General features: G+C 39.7%; 2 protein-coding genes across 3 annotated transcripts; one reads left to right on the top strand and one right to left on the bottom strand.

Annotated features, from left to right (window-relative positions):
- Positions 1–2135: 2135 nt before the first annotated feature.
- LOC121364234 (proteasome maturation protein) lies at positions 2136–10325 on the top strand. Of its 2 annotated transcripts, XM_041487354.1 has the most exons (6): positions 2136–2198; positions 3193–3290; positions 4006–4066; positions 6222–6323; positions 8000–8093; positions 9831–10325. In XM_041487354.1, exons 1-6 carry the CDS (start codon positions 2196–2198, stop codon positions 9896–9898), a joined length of 426 nt encoding a protein of 141 aa, XP_041343288.1. In that variant the 5' UTR covers positions 2136–2195; the 3' UTR covers positions 9899–10325. The 2 variants fall into 2 exon arrangements, with proteins under 2 accessions (XP_041343288.1, XP_041343287.1); XM_041487353.1 differs by lacking the exon at positions 9831–10325 and having other exon boundaries at positions 8000–8188.
- A 2292-nt stretch (positions 10326–12617) lies between these two features.
- SLC46A3 (solute carrier family 46 member 3) lies at positions 12618–25286 on the bottom strand. Its single transcript, XM_041487352.1, has 5 exons — positions 24798–25286; positions 18825–19698; positions 18341–18424; positions 16727–16883; positions 12618–15202 (listed from the first exon to the last, which is right to left on the bottom strand). Exons 1-5 carry the CDS (start codon positions 24987–24989, stop codon positions 15115–15117), a joined length of 1395 nt encoding a protein of 464 aa, XP_041343286.1. The 5' UTR covers positions 24990–25286; the 3' UTR covers positions 12618–15114.
- Positions 25287–25795: the final 509 nt, after the last annotated feature.

Here is a 25795-nt window from a genome sequence, read left to right as displayed (position 1 = left end):
CAGCCATAGCCACTGCTTCTGAGCTGCCAAAGTGCTCATCGCTCACCACGGGCTCTCATTTCTGGTGCCAGGTTTGGTCAGCCTGACAATTGCTTGTGCAGCTCCAATGTATGTGCAGTGGGCTGCAGAGAGGCACCCAATCACCCACTGTCAAGATGCTCACTGTAAGATTGTTAAAGCAAAGTTGGTTGTGAAAGAAATCAAGCCTTGCTCCAATTCGAAATACTTGGTAATCTGATGAAAAAAATACGGGTGTGCTTTGTGTTTATGTCTGGAAGTTTTCCCTAGTGTGAAAGCCTCTAAAGGAAAACCAGTTCTTTCTTGCAATGTATGCCCTTTTATGTTATGCAGCTTAGACTGTAGATTGCAGTGATGTCAAAAATGTACATGGGAGTGATTGCATCCTGTCTGTGTCCTGCAAGAATGACTTTGAAAGTTAGATGTTTCATCTCTACAGTCATATCCTGATCAACAAACTCGGTCAATAAATAAATACATTTAGTGACAAAACCTAGCTTTCTGTAAGCTGCAGTCAAACAGGAACTTGATTTGTTTTTTGTATTCACATCTATTCTATAATAATGAATCCAGCACCACAATAACCAATTATAATATAACCCATTATAAGATCAGAGAAACCTTTGTGGTACTCATTTTCCTAAAAATGATATTAAAAACTCCAGTCCTCCATCCTCATTCTTTTGAAGTTTTTGCTTTAAACCTAAGACTTTAATACAAAGGGCCAGAACTTGGGTTGAGAATGTGGGGGATGGGGGATTTAAGAGGTATACAGATATTGTCCAAGAAACAGGAAAATGGAGTATAAAGTGTATTCATTTTTCAGTATTTTTTTTTTTTTAAATAAATCTGAGAGCCATTAAAACATATATAAAATTCCTGCTTAAATATTGACTCTGCATCTGTGTGCGTGCGTAAGAGAGATGGCGTTTATAAAACCAGGTCAATTTGGGTTACTAAATTGGGTATACAGGAAAATGGAGAATAAAGTGTATTCATTTTTCAGTCTTTTTTTTTTTTTAATAAATCTGAGAGCCATTAAAACATATATAAAATTCCTGCTTAAATATTGACTCTGCATCTGTGTGCGTGCGTCAGAGAGATGGCGTTTAATTGCCACATATAAAACCAGGTCAATTTGGGTTACTAAATTGGGTAATAATACAATTTGGGTAACCCAAATTAAAAGGTTAAAGGGTTGAATGACCTACACGTCTCAGAAGAAATATATAAAATATCCCAGATACACATGTGGAGCTATGCATGGAAATATATGGAAAACTCTCTGGAAGTATCACTGCCTGGTTTCAGCACCTCAGGCTGTCAGCACTGTGATGCTTTTGGTGTCACCCAAGCAGTTTCTGCTGCCTGTGGCAGAGCAGGACAGGATGGGTTTGACCAAGAAAAGCTGCCCACAGCAGGCATGGCTGCCCCGGTCTGCTACGGGAAGGTGTTGGTCAACTTCAGCTCGTGCTCGGCACCACAGTGGCACTGAAACAGCTGGGCTTTGCTGGCAGGTGAGAACGACCGGGAGTTTTAGCCTGGAAAAGAAGATGTCAGGGGTGACCTTATTACTCTCCACAAGTGCCTTAAAGGAGGGTGCAGCCAGGTGGGGTCAGCCTCTCTCCCAGGTGACAAGCGACAGGACAAGAGGAAACGATCTCAGATCTTGTCAGGAGAGGTTTAGGTTGGACATGAGGAATTTCTTCACAAAACGGGTGACTTAGCATTGGGATGGGCTGCCCAAGGAGGTGGTGGAGTCCCCGTCCCCGGAGGTGTTTAGGGAAGGACTGGATGTGGCACTCAGCGCCATGGTGTCGTGGACATGGCGGTGTCGTGGACACGGCAGTGTCCGGTCATGGGTCGGACTCGCCGGTCTCATAGGTCTTTTCCAACCTAGCAGCGTGATCAGTTTACAAGGCACAGACCTCGAGTAAGAAAGCCACGGCGAAGGAGGGCACAGGCTGGAACACGACCCCCTCACACCTCACAAGAGGCGGCTCGGCCGCCACCAGCCCCAGCGCCCTCAGCGCCCGCAGCGCCCTCAGCAGACCCAGCGCCCTCAGCGCCCCCACTGCCCCGCGCGGCCCCGCCCCTCGCGCGGCGACGCACGGGGGGCGGGCCGGAAGTGAGCGGGCGGCGGCGGCGGAAGTGGCTGCGCGCGTCGGGGGCTCAAGATGGTGAGTGCGGGCAGCGGCGGGGCCGGGCGGGCGGAGGTGTCCTTGTGCCGGGCCGCACCGAGCCAAACCCGACCGAACCGAGCCTCCTGCCCCGCCGCCACCGCCAGATAACCCTCCACCTACCCTCTCGGCGTCCCCGGGGGCAGCGGGGCCGTGCTGAGTCATAGGGTCCGGCGCGGCCATGGCGGGTTTCCTCACGGGCGCGGGGGGCCGGGAGGCGCGTTTTGTGCCACACGTTGGTACAAAAGATCTTAGCTGTAAGCATGAGTTTTCTGTTGGATCTGACAGTGCTGCTGGGGGAAACCCTTGCACTGAGCTGCTCATCACTGTCACGTTCCAGAGATTATTGCTGTCACCTTTTGTTGTTTATTATATATTGTCCTATTGGTGGAGCAATTTTTACGAACAATCCTAAAATCACTTCAGTGATTTGGGTAGGTTAGAGAGAAATTAGTGTGCTGGGTTACTAGTAAGTAGTATCTGTGGACTTCAGGTGATCCACTACAAGTTACTGCTTTCCTTTGTTCTCTCGGTTAACTGGCATGCTAGACTGCTCAAATACACCTTGTCCTCCTTCTGGCAGCCTCAAACCGTGGCTGAATTTGATCTTGTGCCAGTATTGCAGTAAACGAAGGGATGCTCCTTGCTGTCCTGTCAACTGTCAGGACTTGCCTCTTTCCTTTCCATCCCTGCAGCCCAGGGTGGGAACAAACAGGGGATATATGTGAGTTTAACTTGATCTGGGTCAACCAGATCCAAAAATGTTGTCAGTATCTTTAGTTTTCATCAGACTCTCTGGAAGAATTCTATATTAATGTAGGGTTTATGGTTTGGGGTGTTTTGCCTCTATTTTAAAGAAACTCTAAAGTCTAGGGCTTGTCCAGGGGTACTTTAAGCAGTTTTTGAGCATTTCCTTTCATTTGGCTGGCCTAATGGCCCATACAAAAGTGATCTGGTTCTGTTGAAATAATCCTCTTTTTCTTTTTTGTTCCAGAATTCCAGAGGTGCTGTTTCTCTGTTGAAGGATAATATCTCATTTACAGACGTTTCAGCTGCAGGGCTGTTTGAAGGTCATGATCTTCTGCGCAGAGGGTACGCTTCACTTTTGCTCGCTGAACTGTGTCATAGTCAGCGTTGAACTTCAGTGTGTGTTAAATGTTGGCTTTTACAGAAGTTTCTTGCCAGGTGTGTTGCAGACAGGCATTTACCTCTGTGATACTGTCCTTTAGAAAAGAAACAGCAAAGTATTGATAATTGTGAAATACCTGATATTTTTGGTATGCATTTATGTGAGTGTGCCATAACACTGTGGGAAATGTAATGAAAATAGTTTGGAGTTTGCCATTTTTACCTGAGTGTGAAACTTATGTCTCTGTCTTGGATAATGAATCCAAAATAAGTTCACGGAGTTTAAAATGCCATACAACTGGCATTGGGGGGAAAGTGTGTACAATTGAAAAAGCTTGGAGGCTTCAAAATAACATACAGTGTAGCTTGGACATAATTAAATCTGTTATGATTTCATTTATTAGTATTTTAATCTCTTTCTGAAAGGTATCAAGGAAGAAAAACATTCTGTTTTGTCAAGCATAAAGGATGTTTGAAAGACTTTTTCTTGTGGTAGTGCTGTAGTTAGAGGTTTTACATGCTGCTTCAGTATAAATCTTTTTCTTTTGTAGTCCAGACTTTGCTAGTTGTGTGTCTCTGTGGGCTGGTGTTTGTATCCAAGATTGGTTTTGGAATGCAACTTAAAAAAAACATATCCCAATTAATTTGAAGTTAATGTCTTTTCTACTTATTCTTCTAGCTTTACAAGTGTGAAAAATGAATTGTTGCCCAGCCACCCACTGGAGCTGACAGAAAAGAATGTAAGCATAACATCAAATGTAGCCATCTTCACTCTTAACTGATTATGAAGTTTAAATTAACAGTGTGGTCATCTGGACTGCTTTGTACAGTAGCAAGTAATGGGCAGAGTCTTTAACAGAATAAAGGTGTTCAACAAGAGTAACATTTTATTTATACAAATAACATTGTCGACACGTCTGTTCAATACTAATCTCATATCTCTCCCCACTTCAAGTGTGTAAGCAGGCTTCCAAGCAGGGACTTGTGTGCTCAGGTTTAGTCATCCAAGAGTGTGTGTGCAGCCGCCATAGGTGGGCCAGGGACACACCTGTCACCTCGTGGAGGCTGATCCTCCCACTTTCTCTAGAATTCTCTAGATGGTAGATTTACCATCTGTCTTCATTTTCAGACTTTTAGCCTGTGAACACGTACATATTTCTATAAATTGCTCAATCCCGTCTAGGCATTTTACACCTACACTTTATCATAAGTGTTTGCAATCTTGTCTGGCTCAGTCCTCGCTCATGGACCATTGCAAGTGGTCTGTGGAAGGCAGAGGGAGGCCAGACTTGCTGGTTGAGCTGAGTGTCTCTGGTGCCTGTTTTGTCAGCGCAGAAGATATGATGTATCAAACTGTCCTGAAGCAAAGATGCTATTTTGATAGAATGTTCCAAATTGCTAAGTTGAATAGCAGAACAAGGTCTGACTGTAATGTCTAATACATTCTGATTTTAGCCAGTGTTAGTGTTGCCTTGCATTAAAAGGATGATTTTGTGACGCCAAATTTGAGTTTATTTATAAATACTCTTAATGTTTCAGAGCTATTTGTCAATTGACTTTTTTTTTTTTTTTTTTTTTTTTTTTTTTTTAAAATTTTTTTTTATTTTTTTAATTTTTCAGAGTTTTTTTTAAATTACTTTTTTTTTTTTTTTTTTTTTTTTTTTTGTAAAGTGTTTGCTATAACTTAATTTTTAACTCGGTTCTTACCATACAAAACCTGGATAATTAATTAAAAGATCACATGCTAAAGAGACAAAAATGGACAGAAATAAAACAGGCCATGTGATCCCCTAAGAAGTATGTGAGTCTTCTAAATTGTTTCTTCCACATTTGGGTAATTTTTCTGTAAGTTTAAGGCCAGTTGAATAATTATTTTCATGCACATTTGAATGGGAAAATATTTAATTTAGCCTGAGATAGTTATGGTTGTTTTTGCTGCCATACATATTGAAAAAGTTTTTCAGGTAGCACTGGTAGAAAGCAAATGTCTCTGCTGTAGAAAAATCCTTATCTCTATAAAATAGAAGAAATGGAAAAATAATGTAACCAGAATGACCAGATTAGGATGAGTCATATAAATAGTATTTTCTGCTACCTTTTGAAGAGCATTCAATATAGATTGTTACAAAGAAAATGCTTGTTATATCTTTGACTTGTATTTTTCAGTTGGTTTTTGAGATCCCTTCTCATAAATAGGATGTTCTCATAATAATAAGCTTTTGTCATGGTGATGGAGTAGAGATTTTAAAATTAGAGATTTGATTTTTTTTTATTATTAAAGCTTAAATTTAACATTAATGTAACTTACTTCTTTGTACTCCAGTATACATGAGTGATCACTTTTTCTTTAAAAAGTCTCTACTAAGTAGATTTTCTTTGTCTTACTGGTAAGTTTTAGAGCAGCTGAGGAAAATCGGAGATTTCCTTTGCTTTTCACAATGATAAGGACTGTAAGTGGTGCTTTCTTTTCCTGCTTGATCAGAAAAGAAGCACATCAAACATTTTCAAGTAGTTTTTGATGACTAACTAATGACATCAAATCAGATCTTTAATCTGGACTTAGCTTCCTATTCATTCAGACAATATTGTTGTAAAGTAGTGCAAAACTGCACCACTTGGTGGTGTTACATCTCCTGATTATCAAAAATAACAAAGTAAAATTTCTGCTATTAATGTGGAATAAAATCCAGCAAAAAACCAATTTCAGCTTCGTAGAACAAATCTTACTGCGTCACTCTTTTTCCTGTATGCTTGAGATATGTTTGATAGTATCACTGAGTTTTTACATACAAATTTAGTAAGCATGTTCTTTTAAGTAGGATGTCACAAATTTCTTCTAGGGCTGTACTTTAAAATAACTTTTTAAAAAATAAAAATCAATATTATTTGTGACAGTTCCAGTTAAATCAAGATAAAACAAACTTTGCCACACTGAGAAACATCCAAGGAATCCATGCACCTTTAAAGCTGCAGATGGAATTCAGAGCAGTGAAACAGGTAGGTATTTTTATCCAATTGGTATAACTTAGGCCATTTGAAAAAATGTTTACCTTGAAATATGCTTTCAGAGGCACAGAGACATCTTTCTTGGTTGAGATACCTTATATTTCCAAAAGAAATTAATTCACGGTTAAAAAACTGCTGTTAAAAATTATGAACCAAACAGTGCAATTACTAGTTTTTAGAGCAGTCCGTATACTAACACCTCTTAGCTGCTGTTCTTTTACTGGTTATTTGGTGAAGTGGTAACTGCTCTAGCTTTGATGTGGAATACCTTCCTGGAAAAGCAGGGAAAATTGAGTATTAATTCTTAAAATTAATACTCTCCCCTGCAGAATGTATGACCTTCATGGGAAGGAGTCTCTGTAGCTGTAGGGAAAAGAGACTTGGGGGTCTGAAGCAGGTCGTGATTTGGGAGTAGATGTAGAGGTAATGTGAAACCTGAAACAGAGTTTTCTATGTGGTTGTTGTTCCTCAGCCTTTGTTGTAAGATCAAGGGAGCTCTACAGGGAGTTAAGTTCAAAGGTTTTAACTCTTAATTGGGAAGCTGAGCCTGTCTCCTTTTCCTTCTTTTCTGCTAGGATTGAGGGTAGCTGGAGAAAGGGAAACATAGGAAGCTCATTGGCCCTAGTAAACTTCTTTGTCTTCTTGAAGGCTGTCAACCTACTAAGAGTAGGTTTTCCAAGTGAGTTAGAGCAATTTTGTACTCTGAGTGATAAGGTGATACTAAACCATAGTGAGCTGCATTAAGCTTGGTAGAAGTTACTGGTCCTGAAGGTGTGAAAGTCAGGATGTGAGATACGCAAACATCCCTTGGTCTCAGCTGTGCTGTCTTGAGGAATTTTTTTCCTAACTAACATTAGCACATTGCAGAGAATGAGGGAGGTGAGGATATCCTGTTAGTCTGTCTCCAGAAGTGGTTTTGAGAGATGGGTGGGGGAAATACAGTGATCAGAAGGTTTTTCACTTCAAGATTCATGTTGGGTATACAAGTTTTCTTGTATTTTAGCTGAAGTATCTCTAGTAGTAGTGAATGCATTCTCAGAAAATTCATGCTCTGAAATCTGTGTGTGCTACTTGAAATTTTTTTGGAAATTCTGTGAGTGAAGGGTACAGAAGACTGTTAAAAGTAACTGGGAGTGGACTTGAAGCTTAAGAATTGGTTGAGATCGGAGACATAATTATGATTTAGATTAATTAAAAGGAGGATTATGTCTGAATGTGAAAGTCAATATAGCTCTTTCACTTGCGTTCCTGACCTGTGTCAGATGTAGGAGGCTTAGAATGTAGTTCCCAAACTCTGCACTGTATGTCAGTTGCCCAGTACTGAGCTCAGGATCTGGAGGTTTGCAGTGAACCTCCCCAGATTTATGTGAGAGGAGCTTTACAGAGTAGACAGAAAGTACTTTGTTATTTTTTGAAGTTCAGTATTTGCTGTACTACCTATACCGCGGTGAAAACTAAAAACCTATTAGAAGGCTGTTCTTCTCAAACAGTTAACCAAAAGAAGATGATGCTTGTGTGTCTTTGTGTGTCAGTAGTTCTCTTATTCCAGTGTTGTTTTTTCTGCCTGTTGACTTTTCCAAGTCACTTCTGACTGAGAAATCAGAATATGAACCCTTTATATTTCAGACTTGCAGAGACTTGAACTCTTGCTTGAACTCTTTTTACAGGTCCAGCGTCTACCATTTCTTCACAGCTCAAACATGGCAATGGATATTTTGAGGGGGAATGATGAATGCATTGGTTTTGAGGATATCCTTAATGGTAAATACATTCTGGCTGTAATATTGTGGAAACATTTAAAGGTAAAATTTGGGAGCTGTGAAGTTGTTTGCCTCTACTGAACAAGAGAATTAAACTCCCAAAATGCAAAAGATTACATTAAATCATAAAAGCAAAGAAGCACTGGAGAAGGAGAAAGAAATGTAATTCAGCTGTAAGTTATGTGGAAATTACTCTGAAATATTGAGCAAGACAGTAGGCTGTCTTGCTTGTAGGCTGGGTTTCTAAAGGAGTAGATTATGCATGTATGTTGTATGCCTCTTTCCTCAGAAACTTTTAAAGTACTTGTGTAGATTTTGTAAAGCAGAGGTTACAAAGTTTTTTTACATTCTGTAATTAAGAAGAAAATGTTAGAGAGGAGGTAGAGAATTATTGAAACAGGTACTTAGCAGGGGAAAGGCTCCCTCAAATGAACTCAACAGGCTGCAGTTGCATGGTAGCCTGCTGAATATTAGTATGTGTGGAATAGAATAAACTTGGAAAATGGCTTTTAAACAAATTACTTCTAGCTTGTGTTTAAGGAGATGGAAGAAGGCAGAGAGTGGGATTGAAGAATGGAAATAGCGGGAGGATAGAAAGCTGGAAATAATGGAGGAACAAATCTGAATCTAGAGGCATGAAAATAACCCCAGATTTGGGGTTATTTTCTGAGGTGGATATAGAGGGACCAAGGGAAGGAATCTTGGGCTATTGAGGTTCCACAGGTGTAGAGCAATGTTGAACATCATTTGTAGAATTTTGGTTATTTACCACTGCTTGCAACAAACAGTTAGATTTTTATAGAGTGCTGAGGAGTGAGTGGGTTACAAGTGTTTTTGTTAAGGCTTTATTTATCAGAAAGTGGACTAGATATTTTTGTTGTCTCTGGAGGAATTAGAGGCATTAATATGTCTTATTTATGGAAGGAAAACATGATTGATGCACCCATAAGGAAAAGTGTATTTCTTCCAAACAGTCACAACATGTGTGCTGGCCCTGGATTTTTTTTTTTGTTTGGTTTTTTTTTTGTTTGTTTGTTTGGGTTTTTTTGTTTGGTTGGTTTTTTTGGGGGATGTATTTTATTTTTTTGTTTTGTTTTGTTTTTGTTTTTTGGGGTTTTTTTAATGTGGGGTTTTTTTGTAGAAAAGGAGTTCATACTGTCAGTATTGGTCTCTTGTGTCCTCTGCACATTCCTTGGTAGCCTTTGAGGACAGTAGCTAGTGTTTTTACAGAATGGAGGAAATCTCAGAGATATTTACAGGTGTAGAACTTCTGTGAAGTTAGGCAGCTGGGCAGAGAAGAGAAACAAGGAATGTGTCCTAGATAACAGAAGGGAGAACTGTGAGCTCCTGTTGTGTAGAGAAGTTGTGTTGGAAAGATGTAGGGCAACTATGGACAAAAGCTTCAGTCAGACTTGAGTTTTCTCAAACACTAAACTTGTGGTGTAATCCCTTTGAGATTCAGGCAGTTGGAGTCTGTGCTTATGCAGAACTGGTTGGTTTTACTTGAAATGTGTGTGTGTCCTTATGACAAGCTGTTCCACAATATATGTGTTTGTTCTGTCAGTGCTTTGGATAGAGGCTTCTGAGTTACAGATCTGCACTCTGCACCACTCTCAAAAATCAGTCAAGTAACTGTTGCACTAAGCATTATAATGAAAAGAGATGTTCACCTTTGTTAGTTGTTGTTAGTCTTTGTAGCTTGGTAAAGACTTCATGCTATCAACTTTTCTTTTTTCAGATCCTTCCCAGAGTGAGGTTATGGGAGAACCACACATGATGATGGAGCACAAGCTTGGTTTATTGTAACAAAATATACTTCAGAAAAATGTTTTGTGTGTGTCTTTCTAGCTCAGATCTAAGTACATGGTACTGAACTGACACTCACGGTGTTAAGCAAGCAGACCTAGTTATCACTTGCCTTCCTTAATGAAAAGGCACATTAAATGTTTAATGTCTCTAAATTGTTCTGTACTTGTTGCCAATCATACAAATGTCCTGTAACTAGGTAGTTTAAATAATGCCTTTTCATAAACTGCTCAGGACAATAGCTTCTTAAATATGGAAATGCTATATATGTATACAAGGAATTCAAAAATACCCAGGCATTTTAAAACTGACTACTGTGGTAAATGCATTTAATGGGGGAAGAGGAAGGTATTTTCCGTTGCATAACTCTTTGTTCATGAAAATTTCCATACACTTTTTAAACTATTGAATAAAAGTTTGCTATAAATGCTGTTGCGTTTCAAAATATATTTAATCCTAATTCAAGAATCTCTTATCCATGACCCAGTGTTGTCCCTTTTATTGCAATATCTTTAAAGGTTTTTAAGTTTGGCATTGCCAGTTACATACATTGTAGCCCTCTCTTGACAGCTATTTGAGTGAATGATTAAGTTTTTATGTAGAATTTAAAGTATTGCTGTAAGAGTGGAATTAAAAGTCTAGATTTTTTTCATGTTGGTCCCTGAGAGGGCATTTTGGTTTCTGAAAGTAGAAGCAAGTTCCACTTGGGGTTTAAAAACATACTTTAAAATGTTTGAACATAATCCAAAAGAGCACTCCCAGGTCTAGGTATTTTAGTATTACGAAAGAATGCAGAATTATTAAAGTGCCCAATAAAGCTGTTGCAGTACGAACATGAAGATATGTTGGTACAAATGCAGAAATAACTATTTGTGGGTTTACAAAAATCAGACCTTAGTTAAGTAAGAATAAGAGATTTATACTTAAACACATCTTTTAAAGGAGCAGACCACTGGAAGGGTTTTTGTGTGCCTAAGTGGTTTTATTTGTTAAATCCAGGGTTGTAACAACTATTTCTGGTGTCATACATGTGTATATGTTATATCAATCTGGCAAGGCAGCTAATACAATTTGGCATATCAGAAAAATTCTGTGGTTCAAAAAATGTTATCCATTGTCAGATATGAAGAACTTGAAAGAGTATTTCTAAAACGGGAACTGTTTTTATTCAGCAAGTTTTAATGACTTGGTTAAACATAATTAGCATTCTGTTGTAGATAATTTGAGCAGGAATGTTGCTATAAACCTTTTTTCACAACTGCAAACATCCCTTGTGCTTTTCAGTGGGCTTATATCTACAACAAATTCCCTATATGTTTGGGCCAAAACCTCTAGCTTCTTCCCTGTATCCTGTATAGTGCTTTTGTATGTAAAACATTGCAGCATTTTGGAAACATTAAGATGATAGTATGACTCACTTTAGTGGCGGTCTTATTTGGTTTTATATTTAAACTTGTTTTATTTAAGAAATGAAGCTTCTAAAATTTTGTCACTTGAGACTTGTAGAGATGAGAGGCTTGTGCTATGCAGTACAAGCTGTTTAATTTTTTTTTCCTTAGGGAGGTTAAAGAGAGGACCAATAAATTGAACGCAGGTGTAAACCTACTCACATTTTTGTTTTCTACAGCTGTCCTCGTCTGTGAGCTGATAATCTTTATTAAATATCAGAGTTGGCTGCTGGTTTATAATAAAGCAATACTAAACTGTTATGTAGCAAGCTTGTGGTTCAGTAGGCTTTGTACTGCTCAAGGCTCAGGCCAGAAAAGCTGAGGGATTACATTGCCGGGTCTGGGACAAGTTAAAGGTGCTGGCATGGATTTTTAGGAGATCTGCCATCTTACCTGCATTGCTCAAGAAAACGGAGCCATCCAACTATTGGACACAGTTACTGATACCTTACAGCTCCCCGCTTCAGTTTATTATCTGGTCTGCCTTTCCTGGTGTTGGCTGAAAGATGGATGCTGTCGCATCTGAGCAAAACTACATTAAGACAAGTCATTTACTTGAGTTTCTCATTAGTGCAGTGTAAAACCAGAAGCAGATTAGTAGGCTGCATGCAATTTCTAGGTGGTTTTGTTCAATGATTAGTATACTTTGTAATAATCTTGGGTGAGATCAAGCTGTATTCAGAGCCAGGCAGTTGCATTGTTCATTATGTCTGTAAGGAAGCTAATCCTAGGGGTTAGCCAGGCTGGAAAGCTAATAGTATGTGTAAGAGGCCTGTGTGAGAATTTATGCTGTTAATAGAGAAATGGGAGTGAAGCAGGACTGAGGCAAAAAGCTTTTGAGGTAAAAAGGAAGGGTTATGTTTTCTCAGTGCTGCAGGGGGCTGGGCTGTGGACTGGGCTTCCTGCCCCAGCCCATTCTTCCCATTTTGTACAAGCCTCATTCTGTCAAGCAGGTGCTGCACAGAGCAACCCACGGAAGCAGCTAAGTGGGGTGTGCTGGGCACTGGAGCTAGGATGGTTCTGGCCTGGGTAAGGGGAGGAAGGCACTTCCAGCTCTGCTGCTCCGGCAGGTGCAACACAAGGCGCCACCATGACTTCTTGCAGATGGCAGTGCTACATCTTCTGCTCTGCTGGTTGTGTTATGACCATAAAAAACAGATGATGCCATACTGCTGCTCCTGTTTACACCAACAGTCCTTTAGTAGTCATGTCAATGCCCATTTGTCAAAAAAAAAAAATTTAAAAGCACAAGAACTACAAATGCAACAGAGTTTAAAAAACCCAAACTTTATTATTATTATGTCAAAATAATTTGTCTTTATACACAAATAAAGTAATTATAAACTTAATAGATTTTGCTTTAATAATCTGATGCATATTAGTACTTGGTTCCTCAGCTTCCACCATGCAAGGCATTTTAAAAACACAGTTCATATCCTCCATGTGTTTTGGCTATATTTATAGCCAGTTCTAAATGCTCCATCTACCAGAAGTACTCTGCAAACAGCACGTACTTTGTGCAGTTAAATCAAATCATAACAAAGCCATTCCGGAGGTGTTCGTGCTTGTTGGACTGACACAGCACCACTGTGGAAGTGGCTCACTTTGTTGTGAGCTTCCAAGTACTAGGAGAGGTGTGCACTGAAGAAGTGCAAGTGAAGGTACATGTCCCTTCTGCATTTGCTTTTTCATTTCCAGGCAGTTTTGTGTGAAATAGTTAATTTCATAAAGCCTTGCATAACTGCATAATGAAGAGGCAAGGAAGACAATGTAATGTTTGTGCTAAAATCCTTTACATCAGTGTTTTCTTAATCTCTCTACAAGTATCCATTATGTTTTGGACCCACTGGTTATTGTAGAACTCAGCTCATGTTTCCAATAAGTTGGCAGTAGCTTGGGCACCTCAAAGGCATTAAGCAGTTTTATTTTCTGGCTCTTGTCTAAACTACTGAGAGAAAGCTAATGATCTTTAATTCTTAACATCAGTCTTGGGAGTTCAGGACAGAAGTGTAAGAGCTAGCTAGAGGTGTTAGCACATTCCCTCTGGCCAGGATAAATGGCCCTGTTTTCACCTGTGATGAGCAGGTAGTGCGGTCTCCTGAATATTGTAAGCTCTCCCTTTAACTTATTTGAACCTTCTTCCAAGCTTCTCTGTGATCATGATACATAACTTGGAAAGAATGCAATCATTCAGTTATAAAGGATCTATAAAAGTATCATCATGATTTGGTATTGCTGTTTTTTGGGGGAGTACCACTGGGAGGTTCTGCAGGAGTCTCTGTTCATAGGATGGGTATCAGTGGCAGTAAGCAGCTCATTGTTAATACAGCACATGCTATGTCTATCTGCATTTTTATGCTAAGCCGTGTGCATGTGAAGTAATTGTAGTTGCTTTCCTAGAGGTTTAATTCCCTAAATGGCAACCACATTACATTGTTTTGCTTTTTCTACCTAATCTGTTTTGGGGGAAAAGAGTCACGCACAACTTTGAGAGATCAGGACAGTATTGGCTGTCAAGCTCTTTAACAAAATCACCAGATGGGAGTGGTCCTTAACATGGCGTTATATTCACACTTCTGCTGTGCTGTGCATTCTAGAATCTAACACTCAGGATAATTTCTACTTAAAGATCTTAAGGAAAAAGGTGAGGAGTCAGTGCTGAAACTGATTCCTCGGTTTGGCAGTCTCACCAGTTTGCACTGGGGCCCTGGGCATGTCACTTGTCTCTCTGTTCATTTCTCTCTATGCAACCGAGAGGATAGTATCTATTATGGAAGGATGTTTTGAATAGCATTTGTAAAGTGCTTTGAAGATTAGAAGTGCTGTTCAAATGTTCACAAATTATGCTACATTTGTTGCAAGGTAATTAAATTAATGATTCTGATTTTGTCACCTCATTTCGGGGTTGTTAAAAAAATAAATTCTACAGATAAGAAATGCTATTACAGCTTTTCACTAAAAGAAACGTTTAAGCTAAGTACCAGCTTAACTAGAAAACAAGAAGTATCTCTGGGGCAAATCAGAGATGTCTGTACACAGTCCTTAACATATGGAAAATGATAAATATGCAATTTGGCCTCTGCAAAATGTAGATTTAGGCTGAACTTCACACTCTGCAAGATTTCTCTGCAAGAAATTTTCTGACAGTTCTGTGTGAAAATCCATTTCAAGAGCTAAATCACAGGCAAGGTCCACAGATCTTATGTTAAACTTACACTAACACTGCTAGCTGCAGAACAGTAAGTGTATATATGGCAGGTGTAAGTACTGCCTCCAGTTTGCTTTCTGAAAAAAACTATTTTTTAGTTTAGTAATTTTAGACAGTTTTGGGGCTTCACTGTTAAGACAGGCCTTTCAAGATGTAAGCAGTGGAACACATCCTCAGCTGGCACAAGCTGCAATGGCTTCAGCAGAACTGCCAGTGTCCTCTGGGTTGCGAAGCTTATCTTCATCACCCCATTTAGAGTGATACAAGATGTATCACAATCCACAGCTGACATTCTCAAACTTGAGAAAGGATGAGTGGAAAAAGTATCATCCTACCTTATTTTTTCCTTCATGCTGAAGCAGCATTAATCTCAATTGTCAGCCTATTTCTATAGTTAATAGCTAACTTTAGTCAAGTGCTAAAAAGAGATTGGGTACCAATTTAGTGCTTATTGCTGCAGGGCCACTTGGAGATTGTGTTATCTCTTTGGTTTCTGTGTGAAATAACTATCTGTGCCACTGCATGTCAGATTAGAAATCCCAGGTATGTGGATCCTTTGTTCAACTATCAGCACTCTCTAAGCTGGACACTTCTTCAGGTACCAGCAGAGCCAAGTCCTCCCCATTCCAGCTTGTGCACAGAAGCCAGCTGTAAGACAAAGACAAGACAGGTATCTTTAGATGAGATAGCTCAGTATAGCGTGCTGATTCAGCACCAACAAACACACAGGATAGCTCTCTGCAGCCATCCTCTGTGGCACAAAACAGTGACACTATTTGCCCTAATTACACAAGTCAGACAATATCATTACTGCTGCCTTTGAGCACAGTAATAAACTACTCTGCTTGTTACAGACTGGAACAGACCTTTCTGCTCTCCAACTGCAACACTGCATGACACTCTAAAAAGAAAGGTGCATTCACAGGGTCAGATATCTAAAACTAATGACAGAAGGTAAAGAAATCTAACTTTCAGAAATTTATGGTGATGATGTACTACAGTACTGATTGCAAGATGGACTGATTGATGGTAAATATGCTTCCTTTTCTGCCGTAGAGTTTGCTTTCTTTATAGACACTTTACTTACACTGAACTAAACTAAAGATAATATTTAATAGAACAAATACTTACTGTGCCTTTGTTAATGTAACTGAATTTCTCAATTATTTTATTACTTCACTGCAAAGTATTCTACTCACATGCAAGACCCCTTTGCTTCAATTCCCTCAGATCCAAGACCTATCACTACTTTAAATTACTATTAGTATAGCTTCTCTGTAAAGACTGTATAAATAATTATAATGAAACAGGAATAGATTTGAAATTATGTGAAATGTTCTAAATCTACAGCATTATCACTATTTAAATCTTAAAATCTGATGCAGAGATAAAAGGTGACAGAGGGGAAGTCTAAGTATTAGGAAAAAATACACAAGTCTCCAGCCAGAGTGCCACCCTCTTAAGAAAAACAACTTTTCCTCCAACTGTAAATCTGTCTAATGAAAACTGATTCTTCTGTCATTTAGATTTTTCTTTCAGCATCCTAAAAGGAAGTAATTTATACTGGAAATAATGTAAAGTGATCTTTATGAGTACTCATGAATGGTATTTCACTGTCCGTATTACTAGATGGCCACTAGATATGATTAGACACAACTGCTATAGAGGCCTTTTTTTAAAACATGTTTAGAGGTTTATTCTTTTGGGCTTTAAAATCTTTTACAGATTTTAATGGCACTGGGTCACAAGGTACCCCTGACCAAAGACCAGGACAGACAGCTTTCCATTAAACCCAGTGGGTGACTGTTATGTTTATAACCCTCATTAGCATCTAGAAGAGCTCAGATTGCAAAATTAAGTTCATGCCTTTCACATGATCTGTGGGAAAGGCTTTCCTGGAAGAAAGACCATGTAAAGGTCTCAAACCAAAGGAAGTAACACGTGCAGTCAAGGGTATGTTGTATCCCACTGGCAGTACATTCAGGTTATCTTTAGTTTGGGGAAAATTCACAGCATGGAGCTGAGATAAAGTGGCTGGATTGGGGAAAAGGTGTGAAGCTAGCAGATAGGAAAGTTTGAGAACTACCACACTAAACTATTCAACTTCAATTCATGTCAAAATATGAATTACTGGCAAAGGCAGTCAGAAGAATCCTCCTGATCCATACTTACCACAGGACAGACAGTGGAATTAGACAAAGGCCTGCTGATAGGAGGAAGCTAAAGCCTGAAAACCATGCAACAGTAGTTGCATAGAGAATATTAAAAACTGAAATTGACATTGTGCCGGTCACAACTTCTAAACAGGCAATACAAGCAAACACAGCACCTGCCAAAAATAAATGGGCAAATTATAACCAAAATAAAACCTCTTCAAAGTACTGAAGTTTTTAAACATGGTTCAAAAGATGTATCTGTTGACAGTATTTTTGCAAGTATGCAAATTACAAGCACTAGGCAATCATACTTTGCTATGAAAGTGTCTTCTGTGGCAACTCCTACAAAATGCTAGTTCTTTTAAATGAACAAAAAGCCAACAAATAAACAACGCATTTTGTTGATGGAAACTATTTTTCTTTACTATTATTTTCTTACCATGCCTACTTTCTTGCATTTGCTTATCACATCATGTTTAACCTGTTCATCCTCACTAACCATGCTGTGCATGTGTCCATCCATTACCCCTTCCAGTTGTCTTCTTCATTCTTACTTTTCCCTTTCTTGTTTCTTCCTTCTTTAACCTTCACTCTTACATGTGGAAAAGACTGATTCAACAAGGACTGCTGGTTCAGCTTAAAACCACTGCCTTCTCATTTTTGAAAAGAAACAACATTTTTTGGACTGAACTACCCTTTGGGGTGGCAGTCTATCCTGTGAGTGTCGTGTTGAACACATTTTCCCGAGCTGTATTCATAGTCACGGGACCATAACCAAAAGCACACTAGGTAAGCAGAAAGGGATGACAAGAGGCAACCTGATTGCTGCATCAAACTACTCAAGCAGCCAAAGCCCTGAAGAATGCCAAGAAACTCAATACCAGAGGTGCATTTTAGCGCAGCTAGTACAAAGAGATCTTTGTTTTAGTGTATGAAGATTAATCTTGAAAAAAAAAAACCAACAAAAAAGCAATTCAGGAAAATGTTTCTAGAAAGTATATGTTTCCCAAAATCTAGAAAATGCACACTCCCCAAAAGCAAAATATGGGATGTTAGAGCCATTTTTTGAGGCTTCACATACTTTTTCTCTGTTCCATAGGGAAAGGGCTTTGAGAAGTATTATGTTACATTTATTGGGACATGTTTAGAAGCCACAGGCCTGAAGCTTGGTTCCTGCTCCATAGCTGAGGATACAAGTCTAATTGTTTCCAAGTGCTATGAAGATTGACACCTACTGCTTACCTTTTTAAACTAGTGAGAAATTCACTAAATAACAGAAACATATCTTTCTCTGCATGCCAAAATCTTGTCAATGTAGAAGCCCTTGTGAAATCACACTTTTATAAATCTTGCATATTCTTCTGCTTCAAGTTCCCCATGGTCTTTAATTTAAGAACAGTATTTTGTTTGAAAGTTGAAACTTGCAGTACTTTTTAACACATTGTTGTTTATATTTAATTCAGAAACAGAAACTTTTATTAATATCAAGACACAGGCTCATAATTAAAAGAACTTGAAAGAAAAGCAATCTTAAAATACCAATACAGATCTATTTAGTTAGAGGTAATCTTTGTGCATCTCTGTTCTGAAGCATCATATTATTTTATTGTTTAAAAACAATTCTACTTACCCTGTTCACCAGGGAGAACCACTTTTGACAGCATGGATCGGAGAACAGGAATAGGCATAAAGCAGAACAAAGATGGCACTCTCACTGTAAAGCAGCCATGAGATATTGAACTAATTAAAATACAGAAATGTACAAATATATTGCAACTGCATTAATCATATACTTTTGAGCACTTAGTTCCCCAAATAGCAAAAGGCAACAGAAAAGTCAGACTAGAAATGCACTGAGACACAATTCTCCAAGAACAGAGAAATTTATAAATCAAATCTATTTCTATGGCACTAAAACCATAAGCAGGTAATTCCATTGTTTCTCCACACAGTTCATCAAATCCTAGATCAGACTGATAAACCATTTATATTTTACCTCTCTGTCACCCTTTCAAGGTGGCACATTCAATATCCAACAACTGCATTCACTAGAGATAATACAGCAGTATTTTTATATACATTGTTGACCGTGGAACAACTGATTCTGAACTCACCTAAAAACATGAGCAGAGTAGTTTTGGCAAAGGCAGCCATGATCATTCCTCCAATGTAAGACAACATCCCAATAAAGACAATATAAATGTCTTTAAGACATTTGGAAAATAAGTAAACTCCTAAAAAGCTGGTCAGTGAGATAGAAGTGGATGCAGCTGCTCCATATCCAATGTATACTTCATTCCAGCAGAGTGGCTCATCCAGTTCATACAGTGTAAAAAGTGAAGTCCCACCCAGCACAGTAAACAAATAAGCCATAAATGTAAAAAGTAACACAATTATTAAAATTCTCTTTTTGTAAGGGGCAGTTTGAAAAAGCATGTACACTCCAGAAAATGTCTCCCTAAGAAGTTCTTTCCAGGATACTGGTGCTTCATGCTGGAATTGAGATACACCTATGGTATCTTCCAGAAAAAATACAATATAGATGATATTAATGACATGGAGCAGAGATGCTATCACAAATGTCCATGCAAAACCTATTCCTCTTAGAAAGTAGCCAGATGACAGTCCTGCTAATCCAGATACAACTCCAAAAATCAAATCCACTACAGCTATTCGTGTTGTTTTCTGTTTCTCATCATGACACTCCTCTGCTATGTAAGCAAAGCCTCCTCCAAGGAAAGTTGCTATACTCCCAAACAGTCCAGTAATAAATGCGACTGCAAATAGGACAGAGAGTGACAAGGAAAAATATGATATTGCAGTCAAGCTAATACTAGAAATCAAAGCTCCCATTGATGGTAAAACTAAAGACCTTTTGTGTCCCTGGCGATCCCCATTAGCTACAATGACAAAGGCAACTATAAGGCTGGGAATGGCTCTAGTTAAATCCAACTGCATATAAAAAACAGAGGCTTTTTCTTGAACTTCCTGCAAAGAGAAAATAAAAATAATTGTGAATACTATAATAAATTGGAAAAAAAAATCTGTCACAATATTACATACATAATTATTAGCATGCAATACAATGAATATCACTGTACATGTTTACAGATTATAAATTATACTGTTATAAAACATAATAAATGCAATGTAGTTTTATAAGATTATATGACATTTTGATATACTAGACTATAATAAAATACATTTCATATTCAGACTTCTGTAATTTGATGTTCAATATTCCTCAAACATTCCCTGTTACATTTTAATCCAAAACTTAAAGCTTAAGACACAGTTTTACCAGTACTGTTGACAGAGAAGTTTCAATGCAGACAAGAGAACAAACCTTTTGAACATGCACTTACAAGAGCTGTAAGTATCTTTAACTGCAAGTATCTCCTTCAATACAGGGTATGGCAAAAGGGCACTGGGCTATTTTAATACTACTCAGAAATCAGTAGTAAGCCAGTCATCGATTAAGGAACACACCCCCTGCTCCCACCTCACAGGAGATCATTTTTCCTCCCAAATAATTCTACTGAGGGGGTTACAAGGAAGAATTAATGGACTAGAGCACACTATGCAAGTAAACAGATCACAGTTTGCTCTGACATCCCACTTGTACAATCCTACTACGACTATTACAAACAACAGTAACAACCAAAAAAGTGAAATACAGCTTTAAATATGGTGCTGACTCACAGATATGGGAATTAATGGATTTTGCAAACACTGTAAAGCTCTGGATTCAGAAATTGTCCAAATCAGTGATGTCTCTACAGATACATCACAGCAGGTATTCACATAAGGAACAGCAGCTAACACTATAAAAACAAACACCCATTATGGGAAAATTTTAGAGTTCTTTTTAACAAAAGTATAAAAATCAAATGTGACTGAAAAACAGTCATTTAACAAAGCATGAATGGCTGCAGAAAAAAAGAACTAAAGAATGTTCAATACAAAAAATAAAATTGCTATGAAGCCAGCTGCTGAAGGACACTTAGCAAGCTAATTCAGATCTTGTTTTTAATGCATAGATGCAGACCTGATGAGAGCAGCCACAAAAGCCCTTTCAAAGACAACCACCTGATCAGACAGCAGGGGAAAAGGAAGCAACTTTATTCATACAAACCCTTTATACTAGCTAAGATAAAGTCATACTAGCAGAGAGTAAAGCCTTGCTGAATGTCTTGGAGTTTTCTGAGGCACAACACTGACTGGGGCAGGCATTGTACTGTTCAATCAGCAACAGGTACACTTGTGCAAATCTGCCCACACCATTCTCAGCCTATATTCAAACTATCTATACTCCACATTTCAGGTGTCTCCTTTGTAGCTAACATAATCCTGACTGAGTAGCATTCAAAATTATAAAAACCCTCTAAAACGTACAGGAATGTACTTAGGTAATTTTAAGAGCTGCTGAATGCTTTATAAATTCATATTTACATTTACAGGCAGAGACCATGAGTTTCTCATTCAATCTCTTCCTTTTCTTACAAGATACCAGGTTTTATTACAAGAAGAAATTCAACTGATCCTGAGATTTTCAAGGAAAGCCTTCAAGATCCCCAGCACTCCAAAGTCTTTTGCTCCCTTCCCTTATGATGTCTGACTGCCTTAGCATTCATGACATCCTGGTAACTGGCCAGCAATGCTGTCACCCTGGAAGGGTCAAAACCATGAAGGCTGAACAAACTGAGATGGAAAACATTATTCTGATCTTTAACTCCTCTGCTACTGGCAAAAAGAACTCCATATAGTTGCAGACATTGCTTCTTTACTAGGATTGTCTTGCTCAAAGCCATGAGCATCAAACAAATGCTACTATGTTAAAAGTAAAATTAAATGTTAATATGTATCATCTCAACCCACATTAACCACAAAGATTATTGCTAGACCATTACGAAGTGTAAAACTGAAAGAAAGAAAAACTCAAAACTTGGGTGTCCTTTTTTTGGAAGAAGTTGTGCAACACACAAAACGTGGCTACACATCCAGGTAACATACGTGACCATGAACTTGCTGAGATAAAAAAACTTGATGTCTACCGAAAAGAAAACTACAAACATAAGTACAGGAAAAATCCATTTAGAGTGTAAGGCATGCAACTGCTCACTCTATGGTTTTATAAAGCCAAAGGAAAAGAATATAGAAAATGACAGGTCAAACCTTCAGCTGCTTTAAAATCACTCCATTAAATAATCAATGGAACTACATATATTTGAAGAGAAAGGTATAGTTTTTTAATCTGCAAATTCACTCTACTCTGAAAAATTACAGTGGACAGAAAAAGATATTACAATCACCTATTTCAAAATTAAAAGAATGAAAATGAAGAAGCAAATAACTTATATAAGGATTAAATTAAGAGAGAAGTGCAGCACCTGATATTGAACAATATAAAGGACATGATAAACTCACAGGCTCATTAAGATAACATATTACTGAGTAGCAAGGAAAAATTAATGGATTGGATAATAAATCAATGGGATGTTAAACAATGTTTAATGATTAATAATACAGCTCTTTCTGAGATATTAAAAAAGCATTATCTAAGTTGGTGATCAGAATGCTTCAGTTTATATTCAAATTACCATCAAACTCACTTTATTATGACTATTTTTTTCAAATTGTAAAAAATAATCCAAATTTTGCAAAGACTAACCATTTTGAATTATATTCTACTTTTTATGCAGGCTCCAAGTGATTTTTGTCTTCAATTTCCTTTTACATTTTGCTTTGAAATAGGTGAGATTAGTATAAAGCTTCTTCATTCTCAGAACATAAGGACTTACACTAAATTAACTGTTAATAGAGATGTTCTTTTAAACATTAATGCCAAACAGGGCCTTACAGTGACAGTTTCAACATCTATAAACCTAATTCAGTTAGGCTTAGGTTAAGAAGGTCTTGGAAAATCCGGAACATCTACTTGGCACTTCCTTGCGAAAGGGTTTGGAATTAGGTTACTGGATCTACTCTTTGGCCCATACACAGGACTATTACTCAGCACAGAGGCCCGTTTGCACTTAAATTAATGCGTGTTTTGAGCACCTACATTGTTCCACTATGGTAACTGGTGTGGTATAAAAATGCAGCAAGGCACACAGACAAGAGTGTAATTGTTCAAAAGCTCATGCCCTACTGGCAACCGCTGAAATGCAGGGAACGGAAATTTGGCAGGAAAGGGAAACGAAGAAGTTCTGTTGGCCATTATTCAACTGCTGTCTTGAAAGACTCATGTTCTCAAATATCAAATTAACTGTAATTTGTAAACAAAAGACCTGTAAAGTGTGAATATGTCATCAAATCAGAGACGCTATCTAAACTTCAGCTGAAATTCAGCACTCTGCTTCAGTGTTTTGAGAAAAGAAATATGAAGTCTTATATCTTGAACCATAGGTCATGGCAATTTGAAAATCAGGTTGATTTTGAGGGGGTTGCAAAATGCAAAGATGTATTTGAAATGTCGATTTCTTGATGAGCTCTGCAATTAGAATTGTATCCTTAGAGAAAATTGCCAGAGACAGCATCAGATGGGGAACTAATACTAAAGAAAACACTTATTGGGAGTAACATACAAGCATTACTCCAACAATAACTGGTAATTACCTCCATGGGTCAGCCCAGAAGCCATGCTGGACCACAATTCTATTGACCTTTTTACATCTTTTCTACTAAGACCAGCTTCTGTCAGATGACAGCGAACATATGCCACACTAAAAGTCCTCAATTATTTCTTTGATCACCTTCACTGGAAGCATGTACCATTAACAATCTCCTTTTATATATGACAAATGAGGCAGATAAGCTCAGGCATTCAGTCTCGCACATATGCAGCATGTCAGAGGTTCAGATATGGGATGTGAGCAAAAATTTTCAAGTACCACCTTTTCAGCAGTGTAAGGGAATGACAAATGACTGTTTCTGTGACCCAAACTTCCATGTAATTTATTCAGTGAATCATTTACTTTCCTGACCCTACAGTAGTTTCATCTTTCCCTTTATCCAACCCAACTGCCAGTTGTTGTTGACAAGTATGGTTCTATTGCACCTCTTCTGAAAATATGTTCCCTCTGCTATTCCCATGTTAGACACAGAAATCATGTGGCACTGAGTGTGCCAGAGCAGTGTATTGCTTCAGAAAAAAACCCCAAAACAACATTCAAAGAACAACAACACAAAACAAGATATGAGGTTTCTGTTGAATCAGTGCCCCACTCAAATCCAAACCATAACCTGCAACTGCAGAACTGAGAGATACAACATATGGGGTGAGAGGGGGAAGGGAAATGGAGAATGACCATCACTTCTGCTGGCAGCTCACAGCTAGCTCTGCTTAAATGTAGCATTAAAACTGTACTGGAAATGCAATGGAAGAGGTATCATTCAACAACTATCTATCCAGCACACTGAACTATGGAAAAGTGCTAAAAATGTAACTGACCATGGGATCCTGTCATCTTGACATCCTTGTATTCCAGTAAGGCAGACTAATACTCTGAATGGCAAACCATCAACTGTATTTGATCATGCAAAGATCAGTTAAATTTTATCCACGTTTTAAAACCACAAAAAATTTATTTTTATTTCCCCTGTTCCTTGTTCTCGTAATTCCTCTGAAACACATGTATTTTAAGCTAAATACTATTCCTCAAAATTACAGGCCATTTGCTAAACTTCACATGGTTGCAAAGAACAGTAGGAGCCACAGAGACAACGGGTGGCTCACAAACACAACACGCACAATGGTGTGGGAGGAGGAGCCTCCACCTCCAGCTGTACCCGCGGTAATGTCAGCCCAATGCTAATTTGGTCCCCATTCTCTCAGGCGATTTTCAGCTCCCGCTAAAATACGAATTTGTCTCAGTATCTTCCTGGAGACAAATCCTTGTCTTTAAAGCACTATCACTACCTACAGCATAACATTAGAGCGAGGAGACAGTGAAGTGAGAGCAGGTTACAAAACTACGGCTTTCCGGAGAATTAAAGGTTAAGGTTATAAAACAGGAGGTTTTACTGAGGCAGCACCTCCCGGCTGCGAGTTTATTTACAATTATTATTCCTCCCCCGCCACTTGCCTTCTGTTTGATATAAGCCGGGCTGCTCTTATTCTGCTCGCAGTGACTGACATTGCTGTCGCTCACGAAAGTGGAGTTGTACTCCTGCTCCCACAGCCGCCGGTAGATGAACTGCTGCACCAGCGGGCTCGTCAGGGAAGACGCAAAAATGTAGATGAAAATGACGGGCTCCACGCACAGAACCTTCCTCATTTCTGGGTCTGGGCTTCAAACCCTGCGCCAGACAACAGATCGCAAGTGCTCACGAGGTGAAAGCGAAAGCCCCGAGCGGCAGCCGGCACGGTGACAGTCCCATGCACGGGGGACGCGCTCCGCCAGCCCCGTCCCGGAGCGCAGCGGTCCCGGCTGCGCCCCCGCCGCGCCCCGCCGGGCAGTCCCCTGCGCACCGGCCCCGTCCCGAGTGCCGTGACACCGGGAGGCGGGACGGGGGCGGCCGTGTCCCTCAGCGGAGGAGTGTCCCCCGCCGCGCCGTCGCCGCCCCCCCGGCCGCGGCCGCCGGGAGGACGAGGCCGGCCGCCGCCATCTCGGCGCGCTGTCCCCGTCTCGGCCCGCGGGCGGGGCGCTGCGGCGGGCGGGGCCGGGCCCGGCGGCGGAGCGGGGTCCCTGTGCCCGCGGGTGTCACCGCCGCCGTGCTTGTCCCCACGCCGGGGACGCGGGGGGCTGCTGCCGGAGGTCAGGACACATCAGCGCCTTGGCGATATCAGCAGCGCGCCGCCGCTCAGCGCTCCCCGGGCCCGCGGCGTGTTCGGGCTGCTTACACAACGAGGATCTGCGGCGTCAGCGGCGTCGCTGGCCTCGCTTAGCGCCGCCACCCCGGCCTGGAGCTCAGCCTGCGCAGGGAGAGGAGCCCGCGGCGTGCTGCTCCCCCGGGCTGCCGTGCGCTCCGCTCTCAGCTGACGGAGCTTAGAGGTTTTATAGCTGCTCCCCTTCCGTGGGCTCTCGGCTTGTCAGCGTGTGTAAAAGCAACATTTGTTAGCCACCAGATGGTCTCTCATTAA

Source organism: Pyrgilauda ruficollis, unplaced genomic scaffold, assembly GCF_017590135.1.
Source record: "Pyrgilauda ruficollis isolate IOZ18807 unplaced genomic scaffold, ASM1759013v1 scaffold8, whole genome shotgun sequence".
NCBI lineage: Eukaryota > Metazoa > Chordata > Aves > Passeriformes > Passeridae > Pyrgilauda > Pyrgilauda ruficollis.
Note: the sequence above shows the minus strand (reverse complement) of the source record. Positions and strands in the feature narration are given on the sequence as shown.